The sequence below is a fragment of the Lissotriton vulgaris genome, chromosome 12 (genome assembly GCF_964263255.1).
Source record: "Lissotriton vulgaris chromosome 12, aLisVul1.2, whole genome shotgun sequence".
NCBI lineage: Eukaryota > Metazoa > Chordata > Amphibia > Caudata > Salamandridae > Lissotriton > Lissotriton vulgaris.
This window is the reverse complement of record NC_141700.1, coordinates 624,626,160-624,639,102: the sequence shown is the minus strand read 5'-3', so window position 1 is coordinate 624,639,102 and position 12,943 is coordinate 624,626,160. Positions and strand designations below refer to the sequence as shown.

At 41.5% G+C, this 12,943-nt stretch overlaps 1 protein-coding gene across 1 annotated transcript in view; it reads right to left on the bottom strand.

Annotated features, from left to right (window-relative positions):
* CHTF8 (chromosome transmission fidelity factor 8) overlaps positions 1-12,943 on the bottom strand; it is a 67,699-nt gene that overhangs the window by 23,770 nt on the left and 30,986 nt on the right. The window contains exon 3 of the mRNA XM_086945771.1: positions 5,674-5,791. Coding sequence (XP_086801897.1) covers positions 5,674-5,791 — 118 coding nt within the window. The remainder of the gene's footprint in view (positions 1-5,673; positions 5,792-12,943) is intronic.

The window sequence follows — 12,943 nt, the reverse complement described above, 5'->3', positions numbered from 1 at the left end:
CATTACTTTTCTTGCCATCTTGTCCCAGCTCTGCAATAAAGCCAACACATTAATTCTACAACACAATACAAAATACCCGTGTGTTTGTGCACGCTTCACCATCGCACTGTAAGTTATTAAGATCATGAGTCTCTCAAGAGAAGATTTTCTGCAACGATTAAGGAATTCCAATTCCCACAAAAGTACAAGTCAATTATTGTTGGGCCAAAATGAAAGTCTTGTAATGGTGACTTTCTGCGGCTGCCAGCAGCGCAAGCAGGGCGCACTCGTAAGAGGGCACCCCCTTAGTGCCACATCCATGTATCAATCCAGGACTGGCAGTCAGGGATTTAAAAATGGTGCCGCCAAATCGTTTGGCCAAGGCGTTGTTTGGCTCATCAGGAGGGTTACTCACCGCTGCCTGCTCTTAGTTCGCCCATAAATTAACGCACCACGTTGGCATATTTCACTTATGAATTAAATGAAACAAACATGCAGCAAACTGTTTTTCCACCAAATCATGTGTTGTCTGATTTATTTCATTTCTTGTGTGCTGAGTAGCTATTAACCTGGTGTGCGGGGGAGGGTTACCGATATCGGCGCTAAGTGTCTGAACAAATGCAAGCCTGTCTCCAGCACAAATATCTGCAGAACGTTGTGGCACAAATTCATTCATTTTCAATATGAATTTTGACTCAATCGATGATCTAGTGGGGTGGGTGGGGGTGGAAGGTGGTCTCTAGCATAAACCCAGGAGACCAAGCTTCCATTTCTAGTGTAAAAATGCTATATTCCATTCCAGATAGTACTCACTCAGATCACTCCTTTAAATCATTCCTTACACAGGGATTCCATGGGCCAGGATGAGGACAGTGGCTTTACATTTGATGCACAAATCCGCAATTTCACATCACTCTCTCCTGAGCTTACAGATGTAGTTTATGTCTCGGAAACCCAAACCGTTTTGTTACTTTACGAATCGACAGGTGCTAAGATGGATAACATGACTTTACCCTCTTTGATGAAAGCTCTTTGTTTTATTTAATACTCTCAACTCATAACATTTAATCTTATATGGTATGATTAGAAGGATCATCCAGTAAAATAAAAAAAAAAGCCGTCCCTCTTACCTAATCTTGCATCATCAGTCTCCTCAAACAATAAGGGTTCCAGAATGTCGCTTTGTCTCATGATGTCTGGTTGTGTTGTGAAATTCATAAAACATTCACTTGATGCCCTTTTACCCTTAGAATTTCCCAAAAACATCAGACGTTGCCAGATCTAATCAAGTGAAGTGCCTTACAAAGGAGCAAGGGTCAATTCATTGGAGTTTGGTGACAGTTGCACTCTTACCAAAATATATAGGAAATAAACTGTGTCCCTATTCCTAACCCAAAATTAAATTTGTTGAGCTGTAATATTGCAGGATTAGCCCAAACTTTAAGGAACATAAATGACAATATAATATAACTTACACAAAATTAGCAAGTTGCATATCTCTTCCTCCTTCTAGATCTTGAAACCTTAGAGTCCGTGTCTCGTAAGGTGAAATCTGGATCCCCCGGCGATCCGGCTCGGCCAGATGTCATGATGTCAGTATCCCAGATCACCTTGCCAACCATAATGGACCTTTGGAACTCATCCATCACCTCTGGCACTGTCCCTCCCGTTTGGAAGCGGGCCATGGTCCGAGCCCTGCTAAAGAAACCCAATTTGGATCCTTCAGATTTTAGCAACTACCGGCCTATTTCCCTGCTTCCCTGGGTGAGTAAAATCCTGGAGAGATACATCAACCTCCAACTGGAGAATTTCCTGGAAAACAACCAGCTGTTAGACTCCACCCAGGCGGGTTTTAGACCCAAACACGGAACTGAGTCCGCCCTCCTTGTAGTCACCGAGGAATCCAGAAAAATCCTAGATCAAGGAGGATCAGTGGCAGTGATCCTCCTTGACCTTAGTGCTGCATTCGACAGGGTCAGCCACGACACCCTGCTGAACCGCCTGTCGAATGTCGGAATAATGGATAAAGCCTGGCTCTGGTTCGAGTCCTTCTTGAGGGACATATCTTTTCAAGTATTTGATGGAGAGTCAGTGTCCATGAGTGGACCATTGAGGTGTGGAGTCCCACAAGGCTCCTCTTTAAGCCCTGCGCTTTTCAACATCTATATGAGGCCACTGGCTGAGGTTGTCCGTCCATTTGGGGTTAAGATTATTTCTTACGCGGACGACACCCAGCTGGTGGTCTCATTGGCGCAGGAGGCCGACATGCCACTGTCAGGTGGGCTTAGAAAGTGCTTAGAGGAGGTAAAGGGCTGGATGTCTTCATCATTCCTCAAGCTCAATGGGGATAAAACGGAGCTGATGCTCCTGGGCCCCTCTAACCCCACTTTTTTCAACTCCCTGTGGCCCCCTGTCTAAGCACCCCCCAAGCACCCAAGGACAACATTAAGAGCCTCGGAGTGTGGCTGGATAAGACCCTTTCATTTAACATCCAGGCTACACAACCTTCGGCCACCTGCTTTGGCCTTCTTAGGATGTTAAAGAAAATTCTCCCCCTTCTACCCATGGAGGCTAAACAGGTAGCCATCCAGGGTTTGATACAGTCCCGCTTAGACTTCAACAATGTCCTCTACCTTGGTGCTCCGGAGTACACCTTGCGCAGACTTCAGACAGTGCAGAACTGTGCGGCTCGTACACTGCTACAGCTCCCACGCAGACAATCAGCCAAAGCTGGACTGATCAGCCTTCATTGGCTACCAGTGCGTCAGAGAATCCTCTTCAAGGCCATGTGTATTGCCCACCAGGCCTTCTGGGACACAGGTCCTATGATCACCCGTGACCTAGTAAAACACTATCAACCCAGCAGAAGCCTCCGATCGAGCCAGGCCTTTATGGCTATAGCTTCGAGAATAAAAAAGACAAGGTCTGGCGGCAGGACGTTCACCTATAATGCCACCAAAAACTGGAATTCACTCCCCCTTCATCTTAGATCTAACCCCAACCTTTCTTTATTCCGAAAACAGTTAAAGACATTCCTGTTCAACCTCCCTCAATAATCTCAGCTAGCAACTCTGTCAGGCCGCTTCTGGTGGTTCCTAGCGCTTGGACGCCCCCGGGCAGCAATCGCGCTTTCATAAATTTACTTTTCATTTCATTTCATTTCTTCCTAGAAGATGTTACACTAATCTCAGACCTGGAAATTCTGGCATTGAGAGGTCACATAGCAGAGGGTCAGCAATTCTTTTTGCGTGTAGTCGTAGCTGGTGCTGTGATCCTAATAAAATCTTTAGCCAGAGTGATTTTTATCAGGACGGGCCACACTAGATAGGCACACATGCAGACAAATCTTCCAGGTGTCCACAGCAGAAGAGTTCAGCCTCAATCAACCCCTTCACTAGTCAAACACACAAACGAATAAAGAAACAGCTAGCAGGGCGAGGTCTGGCAGCTGATGTGGGTGGTAGGAACGTACATCTGTTTACAACACAAAGCTAACTCCTATGAAATACTCACTAGATGGCACTTCACCCAAGTACAAATACACTCCATGATTGGGGCTTCTGCCTTTTGCTGGAGGCACTGTGGGAATCGAGGCACATATTTTCACATGTGGTGAAGCGGTTCTGGAGTGAGATGCTCTAACATCCGCCTGATTTGCCCAGTGACTCTGCAGATGGACCCGTTGGTTCTCATATCGGATGGGGCTGGGGAGAACTTGGTTTATCCCTATACGACTCCCAGGGGCAGTTAACTCATCTTCCTCTTAGCAAAACGCGCAAAGATTTACCGTGCCCAGAAAAACCCTCTCCCTGAGAACCTCACATTGTGGTGGACCAAGGGGAGGTAAATTTATGCCATCAATCATTTGACTGCATTAATTAAGAACAGGATATACAAGTTAGAAAGGATCTGGCTACCATTTAGAACCTATTTTTATAGAGACAGACTCCAATCAGCCCCGGTCACGACCATGCCAGATGTCCTACAACGCACTCGACTAAGAGGACTCTTGTCTTCGGATAGCGCGGCGACGCAGGAGCCCATGACCTCTTATGATTTGCGTTCGATAACATGCCTATGGAACATGTTGACTTGTTTGTCTGTGATTACTGTCCTTATGTTTCGAGATGCTACATTCGGTGTATGTTGATGGTGTACCAATCCTGTCACCTCTGGAAGCCGTAATCATGCTGGAAGCCCGACAAAATTCCAAAAGTAGTGTTTTAAAAAAAATCTTAAGCCAGGAACTGATGGCAGTGAAAATATATTAGACATTCGAATTGTGCATCTTAATCTCATCTGTCCAATGTGTATGTTCCCACAAGTACCCAGTAGGAAAAGTTATTTGTAAAAATGGTGGCAATGATATAGGAGATTCTACTAGATAATACCTCGTGGTGGAGTTCACGGCACGTATAGAATTTGCAGATTAACATGGCACACACTTACCGTCTACGAATGTACTCTACACCAATTCTTATTCCTAGGAGCGCAAATTGAAAAACAGCTAGAATGGCACTACTGTAGTAGAGTGAATGCAATAATTGAACATTTTAAATGGCACACTATTAGTAGATACACTGGTTGTTTCAACTTGAGAAAGGAGCGCACAGCTGTGCATAATACACCTAGGCTGGCTTAGCAGCGCTTACGACTTCTAGCTCCACAACTGCAGCCCATCTTTGATCCTCACTAATTTTATTGATGCTTTAACTTCTTACTTGCTATCACTGCACACACACTTATCATTAGTGTCACCACTGCTGCACTAAACCTTGTAGAACCCACACATCTTCTCTAAGGCTGTTCCCTGCATTATGTGTGTCGACCCTGTAGGGAACACACTGAAGCACTCGCCCGGAACTTCTGAACACTGCCTCTCACACGGGTCCCTCCAGCCAAATTCCACACATGTATAATTTCAGTGGTTGACTAAGAGCACTTTGTGCCAACACCAGTGGAATCAAAGTGCTATAAAGATGCAATGAAAATGTTTTTACTTGGAACAACACTATATACATAATATATATATATATATATATATATATATATATATATATATATATATTTATATTTTTTTATAGTTTTATATAGTACAAACTTGAACTAACTTGACCCGAAGATATTAGACCGCTTTACATGAGAACCCATTACATTACACAAGAACATATTAATTTTATTTTTTGGCCCGGGGACATTAAACGATTTGCCCAAAATTGAAGGATATTGAACTGACATCGAGACTCGATCTTGATTCTCCAGTTGCAGAGTAGGCAGCTCTGGGCGTAGTGTCACATCCTCTCCCTCATCCTCTCATTGATTCTACAATTACATCAACTGGACATATCAAGTGGACAGCTCTAACCGGATGAGAATTTAATGGGATATAAACCCACATTTCTATGACAATCGTGGACCTCAATGCTATGGCTTCTGTTGTAACAACTAAAGGGAAGATGGAAAACAGGTTTGTCTCAAGGCATGGAATCCCCCTATGCTAGGAGACACATTACAGGGGTTTGTGACCAAAAGAAAAAGGCCATAATCATTTACTGCAAAGAAAATCAGCAGATTCACCTCTGAAGCAGGTGGGCTTGAGTAGAGTTAGGCTCATAAAAAGCAAGCTTCATTGATGGTGTGTACGGCATAGTTTGCATCTCTTACAGAAGAGTGGTACTTAAAATAGCCGCTCACCTCCTTTGTGTAGTGAAGGTCCCCCATCAGATTCCCCGCAAGTCCACTCTGGTGCCGCGATTCAATCTCTCCCTGAAGCTCCATCAGCAGCCACTCGTCTGGGACACTGCCAGGAGCACTGCAAAACCAGCAACATACTGTTAAGCAACACACTGAACTGAATGTGTGTAATATTCCTCTTATTCAACTCAACAGCAACTTCTCTAGCTAGCCTTCACACGCTCAGATGCGGTCAGTCAGCCTGTCTCCACTGTCAAGCTTGTGTACACATATTGAGAGATCATAGTCGTTAAAACATCACCCTGAGGCTCAGGATTTATCATGGTCTAAAACAAGCAGTGGTAGTGAAGAATAAAAATCAGAAGCCAAGTTTATTTTTGTATTTTTTTGGGGGGGAAGGGAAGCACTGTAGTGACAAAGCAATCATATCATCATATAATACATGATACATAAGAATACATAAATAAACAGCAGAGACAAAAGAAAATACCATTATACTTTACACCAATAAGTAAACAGATAAGGTGTGAAGAAAGATTACAAAGGTATATACTCTTCCTTACTTAATCTATCAGAGGTCCCCAACTTCGATAGAACTTCTTCCATGACCGTATGCCTCTGCCCTTAGCTATAGCCATCTCTTTTTCTAAAATATCCCTTAATGCTGCCCACCATTCAAAAGTTCTAGGAGGAGTTTTAGATATCCAAGCACGGGCAACAAAAAGGTGTGCAGTTACAAGCATAATTGATATTAGAGATCTTAGTCTAAGAGGTACATCTGTCTTATAGCCAAGCATAATCTCTTTCTCCGCTAAGTAGAAATCAATTCTTAGACGATCAGCTATAATATCTCGTATCTCATTCCAGAAAACAGTCAGATCTGGTCAAGTAACGAACATATGAAAAATATCTGCAGCTATCATTCCACACTTGTCACATTTACATTTCTCATTTGTATTTATATTAGCAGGGTCTATCCACTTAGCTATACTTTCTCGTGTATAGTAAAGCATAAACATTGTTTTAAACTGCTGCAATTTGAGATTGATAGAGTAAACCGAGCTATTCAAGTTCTCCATTGATTCTTCTATCTCAGACAAATTAATAGCTTGACCAAGTATCCCAGTCCATTTCAGTGCTATCTTTCGGTAGTCATCCTCCCAGATTTGGGAAAGTATCTGATATGCTTTACTAATAGTCAATTTCGAATCTGAATGCATATATTGCCATAAATCTGAGCCCATAGGTTGTTTTCTCCCTTTAGATCCCAGTAAGTAATCTCTCGACTGCAGATATTTATAAAACATATTTTTCGAAAGGCCAAATGAAGTTTGCAAATCTAGAGATGTGCGGAACCCAGCACCATTATACAAGTGAGTAAGTTGTTTAATACCGAATCTATCCCAAGATTTAGCTACCACATCATGAAAAACATCAGGAAATAGAGGGTTCCCCCATAATGGCATATTAAGATGTATCAGAGGCAGAGAATGATAAGCTGTAATTTCCCGCTATATGTAAGCTATATCTTTAAGAGTCTTAAATCTGACTCTCTTAAAATAATTTGGGTCATTTATTCTATACCTGAACATATTACTCTCTTTGCCACTGGCAAGATTATAACAGCTTGGTTTACTCCTAGCATCTAGGAGATCACGAAGGCGCCCCATAAAAGAGGCCCAAAAATATAATTTAAAGACTGGTAACTTAAATCCGCTTTGACAGTAAGGACGTTTTGAATATTTTATAGCTCGTTTCGGCTGTTTATAACTCCAGATAAAGCTACTAATGGCACCCTTAAGTTTACAAAAAAAATAATTTGGGACTCTCAGCGGTATTGCCCTGAATAAATAAAGAAATGTAGGTAATACAATCATTTTTATAATATTGCATCGCCCTATGATACTAATTGGCAATTTATGCCAATCCCTCATTTTAGATATTGTTGATTTTAGTAGAGTATCTTAATTCATTTTTATAATCTTGCATATGTCTGAAGCAATCTGAACACGTAAGTAGCTGACGTACAAACACCAGTTATAGGCAGTCTTGATAGAAAATTAAGGATAGTTTGGGTCTTACTAAGGTTAAGTTTATATCCTGAAAAATAAACCAATAAGCTTGCTTTAGTTTGAATTGCTTCTACTGCTTTAACTGGGTCTGTAGAGAATACTGCAATGTCATCGCCATAGGCCGTGACTTTCAATTCTTCAGACCCTAAGACAAAAGGTGGAATAGATGGATTGAAGAGCAAAGATTTTATATATGGATCTATATATAAGGCAAAAAGTAGGGGTGATAAGGGACACCCGTCTTGTGCCCCTAAGAACCTTGAAAGGTGTAGACTGGTAGGTTAAATAGATTAGCTTGGCATTTGGAGACCCAATAATAAAAACAACCCTTAATATTGTAGACATTTAGTATAGCCCATAGGCAGTCCCAGGTTACACGGTCAAATGCCTTTTCTGCATCGAGCATAATCATTCCTATATCCAGATTAGTTTTAGAAGCTGCGTCAAAGGCCACAATAGCGGTATTCACATGTGCCGTTGTATCCTTTCCGGGTATAAATCCGTGTTGTTGGGCAGAAGCAAGTTGTAGCATAAGGGTGCAAGGTGAATCACCAACATTTTTGCAAAAAATTTTGCATCTGTATTTATTAATGATATCGGGCAGTATGACCCACACTCTTCACTCAGTTTGTTTTTCTTTAAAAAAAAAAAATAATATTTGTTGTATCCCAGGTTTTAGGTATAGATTTTTCAACAGTAATATGATTTATGACTTTAAGCATTAGAGGGATTAGACCGGCCTTAAAAATCTTATAAAATTCAACTGGTAGAGTATCTTCTACGGCTGCTTTCCCTGATGGTAGAGCGTCGATAGCCGCTGATATCTCTTCGCTGAAACTACTGAATTCAATACATCTAGCTGGCCGACGTCCAATTTATTAAGTGTTGCATTAAAATCACACTTTTCTAAATAGCTGAGAAATTTTCCCTCATCAAACAAATTAGAATTGCTACATAAAGTCTGGTAGTAACAAGAAAATTGTTCAATAATCTCTTCAGGTTGTGCATAGAGTAGCCATCATTACCTCTTATACTTTTTATCACCCGCTCTGCACGTTTGTCAGAGTTGATATGCCAGCACTTTTCCAACATGCTCACCATATTCATATTGTAAAGTTTTATGCTTAATATAATTTGCAGCCGTTCTTTCTTTTAGATGTCGATTTAACTCGTTTTTCAATTAAAAGAAAATATATTGACGAATGTTTAGGAACTACCAGGTGTTGGGAAGTGCATTTCGTAATTTCATCTGCATGTGCAACCTCTAGCTGTCGAATAACATGTCTAGTAGCCTTATTTGCTTGATTTTTAATTCTATTCTGTCTTAATACATATTGCTGGGTTGCACCCCTTATATAAGCCTTGAGTGAATCCCAGACAAAAAAAAAAAAAAAAAAAAAAGAGGCAGAGCCTTCGTTATCCTGTATAAAATTGCAAATACAGTCCAGCATAAACATTTTATACTCACTATCTTTCAATCAACAGATAACGCGGAAAAGAAAATTGACGAACTGGCCTAATAGATGAGCTAAGTGTTAAGGTCAGAAGTAAAGGATTATGATCTGATACTATTTTAGGGCAAATTTCACATCTAGCACTTGTTAGAAAAGAATCACAGATAAAAAAACATATCGATTCTTGAATATGAGCTATGTGGCGCACTATAATATGTATAACCGGGCATTAAAGGATACAGTGTCCTCCAAACATCTTTCAAACTGTGTAATCTAACCATTTCCCCAATAGCCGCCCTAACCTTCCTCATTCGGACCAAGGCTCCTTGATTTGTTGAGTCAATTCTAGGATTCATAGTACAATTTAAATCGCCCATAATTATTAAATCTCCCTGCCAATCAAGAAGTTCCATAGTAAGAGTCTCAAAGATATATGAATCATCAGTATTAGGTCCATAAACAGTGCATAGTACATATTTGTGACCATTAATAAGTAATTGCACTATTATCCATCTGCCACGATTATCATGAGAAGTTTTGAGTAAAGTATAATCTAACCACTTATCAGCTAAGATAGCAACCCCTCCGATTGAAACTGTCTGAGATGTATAGGCAACTATCTTATATTCCAGTTGTTTGAGTAAATGCCTATCTTTGTACGCCAAGTGTGTTTCAACTAGTGCAACTATATTAGGCTTGTAATTATACATTTCGCCCGTACAATCCTTTGCTTACTTGCTGAATTCAAACCAGCTACGCTCCAACAAAAACATTTCACGATACCCATTATTATAAAACTTGAATGATTACAAGGCCACTTGGCCAAATAGCTGTGGTCCCTTTAGCAACATTTTTAAATATAATAAGATACATCGAGCGTTCCGAACATCTCCTGTTGTATATGTCATTACAAGCATAAGGTATTAAATCAAGCATATTTTTTTGCTTACTCCTTCCAATTTTTCTTGTTTAACCCCCCTACCCTCTTTTTCTTCCGGGATTCCAAATAGCCGTAAGTTACTCCTTCGCTGTCTGTTTTCCAAGTCCTCGATCTTATTTTTAAGAGATACAATTTGAGTTTCATGTTTCTCTATTGTAGAAGCTGACGCTGCGACAGTATCTTCCGTGGTCGCCAGGCGCTGTTGCAGCTCAGTTATTTCTTGAGTGATTCCAGTAACTTTAGTTACTACCTCTGATAGACCCTGTTGTATCAAACTACTATCAGCACGGGCTTGGCTGAAGCTACTTAACATCTCCGTTCTCTGATCATGGAGTAGTTGAAAGATAGCAGATAAAGTAGGTTCATCGCTACTGTTTTGTCTTTGATCATTTAAATTTATAGAAGCAGCAGGAATAGAAGCATTGGTAGTTGGTAGAGAGGGACCCCCTTCAGTAACGTCCACGCTGCCTGCGAAATTGACTCAAGCTGCTTCGTCACCACTAGCACCGTTAACAATGCCCATGTCAGAGCCCTGGCATAGGCTAGGCTCCAATTCCAGAGATTTCTGTGTTTGTGATTGCACATCGTTATTTGGAGAAGATCCCTATAGCCTTGAGATCACAGCTTTAACGTCCCTTTTGGTAGTGACCCATTTTCTGAGGGGGCTAATTTTTTTTTAGCGCAACCATCTGTTGAGATTGATTTTAATGCTACAGAATGTAGCAAAGCCTGCTCCTTGGCATTCTGCTTCTTCTTCAATGTTGCCCCCTTGTTGCAACCATTGTCAGTTTCAGGTTGCCAGTTTATATCAGCAGACCCCTCCGTTTTAGATGTAGGATTACTTCCTTTAGGTACTGGATCAGATGAAACAAGTGTAGTGGCAGAGATAGTGGCAGCGTTCAATAGGTTATTTTCTGCTGGATCAGTGTCCTGTCCTGAGGTTAGCAGAGATATGTTACAAATCCCGGTTTCATAAGTTGCATTTTCATTAGGGTCTATTCCCCCAGGATCATTACATGAAACCAGAAACCAAGTTCAAAGTACCAAACACAGTGACACCGACACACACAGTCATCACCAATACCTCTCTTGATAGTGTGAAAGAACAAACAAGACTTGCACAAGGAACTACAATGGACAGAGAAATACAGCTTGCTCAGATTTCATGTTCCCCAAGCATAAAATAACACAAATTATGCATACATAGCAACATGTTTCGAGACCTTGACTTGGCTGATTAAATAATTTATTTGAAAACTTGCATAATCAAAAATGCCTTTAACAGGCTGTGTGTGTGAATGTAGCTTCAAAGCAGCTGTGCCCACTTTTTCTTCAATACGGCTTACCTCTGTACCTCATAAGCCCCTCTGGTTTACAGTGACAAATTCCAGCAAACAAGCCAACGTTTAACGTTAGACTGTGGATCAGACTATCCCCTTTACAACCCGCAGAACGGACAAACACCCAGTAAAACAAGTGTAGGTAATTCCTTACATTCTGCATCCTCCAAGAGAATTATCAATGTCAGCAAAACTGTTGTTTCATTGGCAGTGTTCCAGCATCTTACTATAAAGGTTTTCATAGAACATTTAGCTTAGCTCACAGTACAGCATGATAATGACATGCAATCATATGAACTTTTAGACTCTCCTCAAAGTCTGGTATGTCTGAGACAGATGAAAAAGAAACAATTGATAGACGGAATGCTGGACAATGCAAACATTCACTGCCAGTCACAAGGATCTGGGTTTAATCCATCATTCTTTTGTTCACCGCACCGCCCCAGTTTAGACCCAGCCCCAGTTTAGACACAGCCATATGCAAATTAGTCTTGCCCCTGTTCATAAGGGAACAGTCCAGCCTGAACTGCCAAGCTAGGTCATCCCTGTACCGGAAACAAGCATCCTGGGACCGGTTTCAGGACATCACCCTTCATCAGCCGGTTATCTTGTATACAGTGGTGTAGTGAGCATGGGACCCTCGTCTGGGCATACCCTTCCCACTTAGGGTGACATATGCAAAAGAAACAATTGATGGACGGAAGGCTGGACAATGCAAACATTAACCCCCAGTCACAAAGATCTGGGTTTAATCCATCATTCTTTTGCTCACTGCACCACCCCAGTTTGGACCCAGCCATATGCAAATCAGCCTTGACCTTGTTCCTTATGGGAACAGTCCAGCCTGAACTGCCAAGCCAGGTCCTCCCTGGACCGGAAACAAGCATGCTGGGATTTGCATTTGACACCCTGAGTGGGACAGCTATGCCCAGACGTGGTTCCCGTGCTCTCCATGCCACTGGAGTCAAGCTATCCTGGCTGATGAGAGGTGAAAACCCGAAACCGGTCCTAGGATGCTGGTTTCCAGTCCAGGGAGCACCTGGCCTGGCAGTTCGGGCTGGTCTGCTCCCATTGGTCGCAGGGTCAAGACTGCTTTGCATATGGCTGGGTACAAACTGGAAAAGCACGGTGAGCAAAAAAACAATGGATTTAGGCCCAGATCTCTGTACTGGGGTGAATGTATGACATTGTTCTGCATTCTGTTCATCAATTGTACTTTTTGCACATGTCTGAGAGTGAAAAATGTATTCATTGTTCTTAGCATGAGCCTTAACAATATCAATTATACAAACATTAAAAACACTATGATATTATAAGCCCCAAATAAAAGGCGCAAGCGATTTCATAAAGTCAATCAATGTTTTCAAGCAGAATAGCACAAAATGCATGATGGTGTCTTTATCTCCCCATGCACAGTCGCATAGCTTATCATTACCCTTGGTATTTTTCCATCTGGCTGTATTG